The 10,378-nt window shown below is 42.7% G+C and overlaps 1 protein-coding gene across 1 annotated transcript; it reads right to left on the minus strand.

Annotated features, from left to right (window-relative positions):
* Positions 1–4,474: 4,474 nt before the first annotated feature.
* Positions 4,475–8,526, minus strand: LOC132486908 (olfactory receptor 10T2-like). The gene is made up of 3 exons (XM_060094451.1): positions 8,467–8,526; positions 5,063–5,453; positions 4,475–4,929 (listed from the first exon to the last, which is right to left on the minus strand). The coding sequence occupies exons 1-3, from the start codon at positions 8,524–8,526 to the stop codon at positions 4,475–4,477; spliced, it is 906 nt and encodes a 301-aa protein (XP_059950434.1).
* Between the last annotated feature and the right edge of the window lie 1,852 nt (positions 8,527–10,378).

The following is a 10,378-nucleotide window of genomic DNA, read 5'->3' on the forward strand; positions in this document are numbered from 1 at the left end:
GCCCGCAGGTTCCGGGCCTTCGAGCCCAGCCCGCTTTCCACACCAGGCGTGCTGTACGCCCCTTCGCGTTGGCCGAGCATGGACCATTTCGGACCCACTGCCCAGTGTCCACCATCCGGGACTCTCACCCCAAACAAACCCTGCCCCTCGCTCTAGCTCCAGGCCCTGCCTCCCATCCCACCGCAATTCTGCGAAGGCAGAGGCCCGCCCCCTCTCCCCTATCCCCGCCTACGCTGTTGCCCCTACCCTTGTAAGCCCTGCCCACTTCCCGGACTCTTGGAGTTTTTCTGCTTCCGGTGCAGGGGAATGGGCCCTCTGAGTGGTCCCCGGTTCCAACCAGGGCTTCACATTGCAGCCGTCCGGCATCTGGAAAATGATCTCCCCATCAGTACAGGGGGAGTAATTCTGGTCCTGAGCGCCCTTCTTCCCTCCAAGACTGACTTCCATCCCTTGTCAACTTCTGGGATTTCCCTCCAAGGATTCCACCCCGTCGTTAATTTTATTTTATATTGAATCATTCCTAGGTTTTCATTTCACCCATTAAAAAAAAAAAAAACCTTCCGATGGCCCTACATTCTCCACTTGTGACTGTCCATTTGCTCCTTTTTTTGGCAAAATCCATCTGTACTTACTGTCTCCGTAAGCTGTCTCCGTAAGCTCTTCTCCTATTCTTCTTGAACCCACTCCAAACAGGCTCTTACCCGCCTCTCTATAAGAGCTGCTCTGGATTATTCCAACAGTCTCCAAACCAGTCCCTCTCCCCACTGTCTCTCACCTACCAGCTCAACCCCACTCTCCTTGCCAATATTAACAGGATAAAATGCAAATGTCCTAGAAGGGCCTTCTGGGCCCAGTTAAACTTCCCGAGCCAATAATGAAATAGTGATTATCTTATGTCAAGCACTTACTATGTGCAGGCGCTGTTCCATGCCCTTTTGACATATGAACTAATTTAATCCTCACAACAGCCCTGGAAGGGAGGTGTATTAGCAATATCCCCATTTTATAGATGCTGAAACTGAAACACAGGGAGGTTAAGGAACTTACCCAAGGTTGCACAGCTTGTAAGTGATAGAGGCAGAATATGAACTCAAGCAGTGCTGCCTGGGCCTCCAGACTGGAAGCACTTCAAGAATGGGCCCTGTGCTTCAACCACATGGCTCCCTCATGCCTATCACAGGGTGTAGTTTTGGGGGCCCACCCAGGTACCACTGTGCTTATGTTGAATTTTATTCTAAGTGAGTTGGGAAATCAGAAGGGGTTTTGAATAATCTAAGTCACACAAAACCTGCACATGATTGTTCATAGCGGCTTTATATGTAATAGCCAAAAACTGGAGAAACCAAAATGCCCCTCAGTAGGTGGTTACACAAACCGTAGTCCATCCATACCATAGAACACCACTCAGCAATAAAAGAACAAAATATGGTAACACAATAACTTGGATGAATCTCAAACAGTTATGCTCAGAGAACCAACTGGTGGTTGTCAGAGGCAGGGGGTGAGGGGTGGAGGAAATGGATGAAGGTAGTCAAAAGGTACAAACTTCTAGTTATGAGATGAGTAAATCCTGGGTATGTAAGGTACAGCGTAGTAACTACAGTTAACAATACTGTATTGTATATTTGAAAGTTGCTAAGAGAGTAGATCTTAAAGGTTTTTATCACAAGAAAAACAGTTTATAACCATGTAAAGTGACGAATGTTAACTAAACATATTGTGATCATTTCACAGTAAATACAAATAATAAATCATTATGTTGTATAACTTAAACTTATACAATATCATATGTCAATTATATCTCAATAAAACTTGTGGGGGGAGGGAGTTCCCTGGCTGTCCAGTGGTTAGGACTCTGTGCTTTCACTGCCGAGGGCCCAGGTGCAATACCTGGTTAGGGAACTAATATCCCACAAGCTGCGTGACATGACCAAAAAAAAAAACTTAAGGGGAAAAGCATTCTCTACCCACAAGCTCAAAAAAAATTATGCTAAATTGCTAAAAAAGAAAATTATGCTTAGTGAAAAAAACCAGTCTCAAAAGGTTACATATTGTGTGACTCCATTGATATGATAATCTCCAAGTGACAAAACCATAGTGTAGGAGGACAGATCAATGGCTGCCAGGGGGTACAGAAAGTGTGACACATGGAGGGTAGCATGAGGAATTTTGGGGGGTGATGGAGCTGCTCTGTATCCAGATTGTAGAGGTGGTTGCATGTGTTAAAATTCATTGAACTGTACACTAAAAAATCTATTTTACTATATGATGCTTTAAAAATAAAATTATACATGTAACTTCATATATATGTGTGTATATAGACAGATATTATACACACTCACACTATGTAAATAAAAAAAATTTTTTTTGGCAGCGCCATGCAGCATGCGGGATGTGGGATCTTAGTTCCCCGACCAGGGATTGAACCCGGGCCCTTGGCAGTGAAAATGTGGAGCCCTAACCACTGGACAGCTAGGGAATTCCCAATAAATAATTTTTTTAAAAGATACACTAGCACCGAACTGAAATTTTTCCTTGAAGTAATCATCAGCCTTCAAAGAGAACTGAGAAAGGGAATAAATTTCTGCCTGTGTAATTCAAAGTTTTCTTTCATGCCACATGCAGGAAATGTTACTGTTAAGAGCTTCACATTTTGGGAAACAGTGAACTTACTAGACCTTTCCTCATCAATCCTCATATTTATGAGTTTCAGAGAAAGCATAGGGTCTAAAAATGTCAGAGGGAAAAAAACATGTGTCATGGTTTAATGACCTCTGAGACAGAGAGAAGGAAAGGGACCTTCCCACGTCTCAGCAAGTGGTTCAAAGCTAAACTGGAACCCAGATCTCCAGACCCCCTGGTTCAGTGGGCAGGAGGTGGCCTGTGTTTCTAAGCACTCTTACAGCCTTTAAGAAGGAGCCCAGGGCTTTCCTGGTGGCGCAGCGGTTGAGAGTCCGCCTGCCGATGCAGGGGACACGGGTTCGTGCCCCTGTCCGGGAAGATCCCACATGCCGCGGAGCGGCTGGGCCCATGAGCCATGGCCGCTGAGCCTGCGCGTCCGGAGCCTGTGCTCTGCAACGGGAGAGGCCACAACGGTGAGAGGCCCGCGTACCACAAAAAAAAAAAAAAAAAGTTATGCTAAGTGAAATAAGCCAGACACAACAGGACAAGTATTATATGATTCCACTTATATGGAACATGTAGAATAGGCATATTCATAGTGACAGAAAGTAAGTTAGATGTTACCAGGGATGGGGAGGATGGGGGAATGAAGATTCATTACTTAAAGGGCACAAAATTTCAACTTAGGAGGATGAAAAACGTTTTGGAAAAAGATGGTGGTGATGGTTGCACTAACTTGTGGATGTAATTAATGCCACTGAGTTGTACACTTAAAAATGATTAAATAGTAGAAATTCATCTCATGCTCTTGTAAGTGGCTAACCATTATCCTTAATTTTGAAGATGAAAATGGCGGTAATTTGAAATTGAGCTTCAAAATTTTAAAAAGGAGATGGAAGAACTTAAAACAGCTTAATGCCATTTTCAAAAAGAATAAAGCAAACTAAAAAATGTTAACAGTTCTTATCCATTCATTCAATAAACAAATATTTGTCAGCTGCATCCAAAATACCAGGCTCCATGCTATGCACTGGAAATACACGTTATTTTTGGACCTTACACTGTAGTGAGAGGTTGTACGAAGACCTTACACTGTCTAAAGGAGACAAACAATAGATAATAAGATCATTTTAGTTAGTGATAAATACTTGGAAAAATTAGTATCAAGAGACTGAGAAGACAAGCCACGGACTAGGAGAAAATATTTGCAAAAGACATATCTCATAAAGGACTGTTATCCAAAATATACAAAGAATTCATAAAATTCAACACTAAGAAAATTTTAAAAGGATAAAAAGATGAGTTTTGTTATATATATTTTACTACAATAAAAAAAATTTAATTCTTCCTTTTTTCTTTCTTTCCCCATCATATACCAAAGAAATAAAAGACCCAAGGGGGAGGGAGGTGGCCAACAATCAAGAAAACATCATTTAAGTGTGACAGGAAAAATAAAGGCAGCCTTTGGTTGGTAACATTCATTCCCCACCCCGCCACATCCCAAAAAAAGTGAACTACTTCTGAGCGAGACAAAATAAAAGGATGCTGGACCGGGTGCCAACCCCTGTTCACTGCTAGGTAAAGCACTGCCCTCCACTGCCCGCCAGCACCAGGTAGGGTCAGGGCCGCCCTCCACTAGAGACCATCATGCGCTGCAGACCGCATCGCAACCCAGCAAAGTCAAGGAAATGAAGACGAAGGGAAAGGGCAGCCTTTATGGAGTTCATGCTGGGTCTCAGGCACTGTTTGTAAATTGTCTCACCCAGGCTATTTCATTTAAGGTTATGGGAGTGGCCTCTGTTTTCCAGGTGGGGGAACTGAGTGTCAGGCAGGGCAAGTGTTCATGAAAAAGCTAGGGCCAGAACTTAGGACGAGTGTTTATTTTTAAAACTCCGCGGCTTCGCGCCAGGGTCCTCCTCGATGCCACCCTCACATCTTTATTGCGCAGAGTGTATACCACCGGGTTCAGCAGCAGTGTCACCACCGTGTAGAGCACAGCCACCAGGTGGTCCTGGTCCTGGTTTCCTCTGGACTCAGGCCTCAGGTAGATGATGGAGGCGCAGCCAAAATGCACAATGACCACAGCGAGGTGGGCCGCACAGGTGGAGAAGGCCTTGTGCCAGCTGGCTGCTGAGGGCATCCTCAGGAGGGCGGCCACAATGAAGGTGTAGGAGAGGAGGATGAGGAGGAAGGAGACCAGCACCACGAGGATAGTCAGGAAGAAGATGGCCAGCGCTTTGCTGGCACTCCCCGGGCAGCTGAGCTTCAGGACCGGGTGCTGTCGCAGAAGAATGCTCCACGCGTTCGCTGCAGCAGAAGGGCGAGGAGAAGATCAGGCTGGTCTCGATCAAGGCCACCGAAGACCCGAAGCAGAAAACAAGGGCTCCCAGGTAGAGGCAAACTGTGGGTCTCATGATCACCCAATAACACAGGGGATGACAGGCGGCAACGCAGCGGTAGTAACCCATCAGGGTAAGGAGGAAGCAGTGGCTGAGTCCCAGGCCCAGGAAGAAGAACATCTGAGCCCAATAGCGAGGGATGGAGATAGCTCCACTCTCCATGAGCAGATGAGCCAGCATATTGGGGATGGTGACCAGCGTGTAGCAGGTCTCAGAGAGGGACAGCACGGCCAGGAAGCGGTACATGGGAGTGTGCAGGGTCCGATCCGCATGTATCATGGTGATGATGGTGACTTTGCCACTCAGGGTAACCAAGTATGTGAGGAAGAACAGTGCAAAGAGGGTGGTCCTCAGGCCTGGGAAGGTGGAGAAACCCACCAGCATGAACTCCGTCACCAGCCAGGTGGCATTTTCCCACTGCTTCTCAGGAACCTGAGAGGAGAGAGCAAAGGAAATGGAATAGGCCAACTTAATAAGGCTCTGCTAAGCAACAGATACCAGTGAGATAGGATAATCATCCCTGTTTTACAAAAAAAAAAAAAAAAAAAAAGGAAAGAGAGACTCAGAAATGAGTCACTGTTTTCCTCATATCACCCAGCTAACAGCTCTTCAACAGACGAGAAAATTACAGATATGGAAATGACCTGAGTGCCAATTAACAGATGAATGGATAAAGAAGACTGGTACATAGACACATTGGAATATTTTTCAGTGGTGAGAAAGAAGGCAATAGTGCCATTTTTGACAATATAGATGGACTTTGAGGACATCATGCCAAGTATGATGTCAGACAGAGAAAGAAAAATACTGTATGATCTCACTTATATGTGGAACCTAAAAGCCAAACTTATAAAAAAAAAGAAAAAAAAAGAGTAAAATGGTGGTCACCAGGGCCTGGGATACATTGATATATTGTAATATGATTACCACTGTAGCCATATTCAGCATCTCTATCATGTCACATAATTGTTATAGTTCTTAGAGTCTCTAAGTAATCCTTGCCTCATCTCCAAAGCCATGGGTGGTGGAGTGGGGAAGGGAGACAGACAATAAAAGTGTATTATCAAGGTTTTGACTGAAATAAAAACACACAAAATGAGAGCTGTGAGTTTCAGTTTTATCTGGGGACTTACTGAGGACTATAGCCCAGGAGACAACCTCTCAGAGAGCTTTGAGCAACTGCTCCGAAGAGGTGGGGGGCAGGTCAGCATATATGTAATTCTGGAGAAGGGGATGTGCAATCAAGCACACATCTTGGTAGAAAATTACTGCTGGTCACAAGGCACAGTTATCTTAGTTAATGATTTTAGTGCTTTTCTAAGTATGGGAAGATGCAAGAAATTGAGTTCATAAAAGTCTCTCCTGGGGCTTCCCTGGTGGCGCAGTTGTTAAGAATCCGCCTGCCAATGCAGGGGACACGGGTTCGAGCCCTGGTCTGGGAAGATCCCACATGCCGCCGAGCAACTAAGCCCGTGCGCCACAACTAATGAGCCTGTGCTCTAGAGCCCATGAGCCACAGCTACTGAGCCCGTGGACTACTGAGCCCGTGTGCTGCAACTACTGAAGCCCACACGCCTGGAGCCCACGCCCTGCAACAAGAGAAGCCACAGTAATGAGAAGCCCGCGCACCGCAACGAAGAGTAGTCCCCACTCGCTGCAACTAGAGAAAACCTGTGCACAGCAACAAAGACCCAATGCAGCCAAAAATAAATAAATAAAATAAATAAATTTATTTAAAAAAAATCTCTCCTGGGCTTCCCTGGTGGCGCAGTGGTTGAGAATCTGCCTGCTAATGCAAGGGACACGGGTTCGAGCCCTGGTCTGGGAGGATCCCACGTGCCGCAGAGCAACTAGGCCTGTGAGCCACAACTACTGAGCCTGCACGTCTGGAGTCTGTGCTCCGCAACAAGAGAGGCCGCGATAGTGAGAGGCCTGTGCATTGCGATGAAGAGTGGCCCCCACTTGCCACAACTAGAGAAAGCCCTCGCGCAGAAATGAAGACCCAACACAGCCAAAAATAAATAAATAAATAAATAAATAAAAAGCCAAGCATTAAAAAAAAAAAAAAAAACTCTCCTGAAAATATCTAACTATCTGAAGGGCTGTTCTGTCATTTTTCCCAGAGCACAGAGACCCTCATTCCTGATCTCCGCCCTAAACCCTTTCAGGGTGTGTTGAAGGTCAGTGACTGCAGTGGCCAATGACTCAATCCTTGAAGAGCCAGGTGGCCAGTGACATTCTTTAGTGGGACCACTACAATTTTATCCCACCTGGAGGTCTCTGAGGGGCAACAAGGGAAGTGGGATGTTTGTCCACCAGCCCCCAATCATCTTGCTCAAGAGTTTTGACCAGGAGGCGTTAATTTCCCAGTACTTCCAAATCTGCCACATGTACAGGGAATTCAAAGTCTGGCAGGTAAGGAAGGGAATAAGTGCCAAGGGGATATGGTTCAGGAATTTACAGGGTCCTCTACAATCCGTGTGAAAAGAATACCCAAGAAAGGCAAAGCCTGTAGCATCGATATCTGAAATGAACAAAGGAATACTTTTAGGAAACCTAATACCCAGGGCTACATCAAGTCTTCCATGAGCCTTAGGCACTTTTGCCTTCCTCCATAAAAATTGTTTTTGTTTTGGTTTTGGTTTTAAAAAGGGAATTCCCTGGCAGTCCAGTGGTTAGGACTCCGCACTTCCATTGCTGGGAGCAGGGGTTCCACCCCTGGCCCAGGAACTAATATTCTACAAGCCTCACAGAGCAGCCAAAGAAAAAAACTCGTTTTAAATTTTTATTTAAATTTTATTTTTAAAATTTTTATTTAAATACAATTTAATTTATTAAGTAAATTAAATACAATTTAATTTTAAAATTTATTTCAGTTTTATAAAAATTTAATATTTTACATTTTAGGACTGTGTTGGTGTAAAATGAATATAATTTTCACCCTAAAAATTTATTTATTTCTTCTGATCTTAGACAGTAACACAATTTCATGAGCCCCCTAATAGTATTGCAGGCCCTAGGCCTTGTGCTAATAAATACATCTGTGTTAATTAAATGGAAAATAACTCTGAATTATTGGCCTTTTTTTTTTTTTTTTGGCCACGCTGCCAGCATTCAGGATCTTAGTTCCCCCACCAGGGATGGAACCCGTGCCCCCTACAGTGGAAGCACGGAGTCCTACCCACTGGGCCGCCAGGAAATTCCCATAAAATTATTGACCATTCTAATTCAAACAATGAAGCATTAGTAAAAATCCTGAATTGGTGATAGTTTTATTATTTTATAATCAATTAACCTGCTAGCTCAGAAAAATATGTATAACTTATTTTAGAATGTTTCTGAGTATTTTGCATTTGGAAAATGGTCCTAATGTAATCTTTCCCTGCTTATCAAGAGTTAATTGATTTGGAGAGAAGCACATTTCAGTCTTGAAATCCTGAAATACCGACTCTGAGACGAGGATGGGTGGAGGCGGTGGAGAGGTGAGTCCTGATTTATGCGCCATCTAGTGGCATTTTGGGTAATCTGCAAGCCGGTGACCCTCAGAAGAGAATAAATAGCTGTGCCCCCGAAATTACTCACCTGCAGCAATGGGAGGAGAGAAATTGAGAATGACCCTTTAAATGTTTTGGAAGTTTGCTGAAATTTTAATTTGTGAAAAATAAATTTTAGATTATTATTATTATAGTTCTGAGAATATATAAAGTAGAGAAAAACAACAGAAATGTGCTTGGTCGAGTCCAAATACATTCTGCTTATAAAGAAAAGACTAGTCAGGACCATCAAAGAACTTAACAGGTGCAAAAAGTGAGGAAGGGATGTCCATTTTTCATGAAAAAAGGAAAACCAGGAAGCAGGAAGCAGGCAGCCCTGTTGATCAAGCACAGGGGTGCAAACTTATTCTGTAAAAGGCCAGATAGTGACGATTTTAGGCCATTTGGGCTGTACGATCTCTGTCACGACTGCTCAGCTCTGCCCATCTAGTGTGAAAGCAACCACAGATAATGTATACGTGCCCATGACTATTTCAATAAAACTTTATTTACAAAAACAGGCAGGGGGCCAGATTTGGCCCTCAGGCTATAGTTTGCCAACACCTGATCCAGCACAAATAAAACTAAAAGAATATTCAACTTAGGGAAATTCCAGTGAGGTCCTCTGAGAGATTCACACTGTGAGAAAAAAAAAAGCAAAGCCTGACTTGAAATCTTCAAAAACTAAATAAAGCAAAATGAAACTCCAAAACTAAGAATCTCAGACTCCACTTAAGAAATCTAGATCTAAGAAAAGTCACACTTGGCAGAGATGCCCAGAGCATGTGTCTGAAAGAGACTCTTTTATTTCAAATTAAACTGTATCAGAAAGAACATCAGAACCTTTATATAGTGAGAATTATAGAAATTCAATTAGCTGGAAGACTTCAGAGGAAAAAGAGTAGTTGGATTATGACCGCTAAAAAAGTGTAATTTCTGAATATCACAAAACATTGTTAAATTGAAGTAAATGTATAGGCAAATCATAAACTAGAAAAGGTTGTGGCCCTAAAAAATCTTTGGCTCTTCTTTTGCACAGCAAAGAAAATCATAAACAAATGAAAAGACAACCTACAGACTGGGAGGAAATATTTGCAAATGACACAACTGACAAGGGCTTAATTTCCAAAATATACAAACAGCTCATGCAGCTCAATATCAAAAAAACAAAAAAACCAATCAAAAAATGTGCAAAAGACCTAAATAGACCTAAATTTTTTTAAATTATCAAATTGGCAAAGATTAAAGAGGAAAATGAGTGCTGGGTGTTAATGAGTGTGTGCAGAACGAGGCCGTCTACCGTCATCTTTACATTGTTGGTTGCAGGAACACGCAATTTGTCATTTATCTGAAGTCTTACTTTGGTTCTATAATTCTGCTTCTAGATTTTTCTCATAAAGAAATTATCTGACACCAGGTACAAGGATATTCACAGTAGCATTATTTAAAGTTAAAAAAAAGAAATAACATAAGTGTTCAATAAAATGCCCTTACAAACCATTAAGAGGGGAAAAACCCTAAAACTTTAATAGGAGAGAAGATGGACTATCATTAAAGTCACGTCTTTGAGAATAATTGATGACATGAGAAGAATTCTCATTTATGTGTTTTCTGAGAAATGGGTAACAAATCAAATCCTAGTTGACTCACTACAAATGCATGTGTTTTTTATTCTTTTTTGTGTGTCCCAATTTTCCTACATTGAATGGGGATTTTTGTAAACAGGGAAATTACATTTCTTAGAGGGATTTTTTTTTCCTCTGGGTAAATATTTTTTATTGTTCTTAAAGAAGTTTAATGAATCTGGTTTGGAAAAAGGAAGCT

The sequence above is a fragment of the Mesoplodon densirostris genome, chromosome 3 (genome assembly GCF_025265405.1).
Source record: "Mesoplodon densirostris isolate mMesDen1 chromosome 3, mMesDen1 primary haplotype, whole genome shotgun sequence".
In the NCBI taxonomy this organism is placed as follows: domain Eukaryota; kingdom Metazoa; phylum Chordata; class Mammalia; order Artiodactyla; family Ziphiidae; genus Mesoplodon; species Mesoplodon densirostris.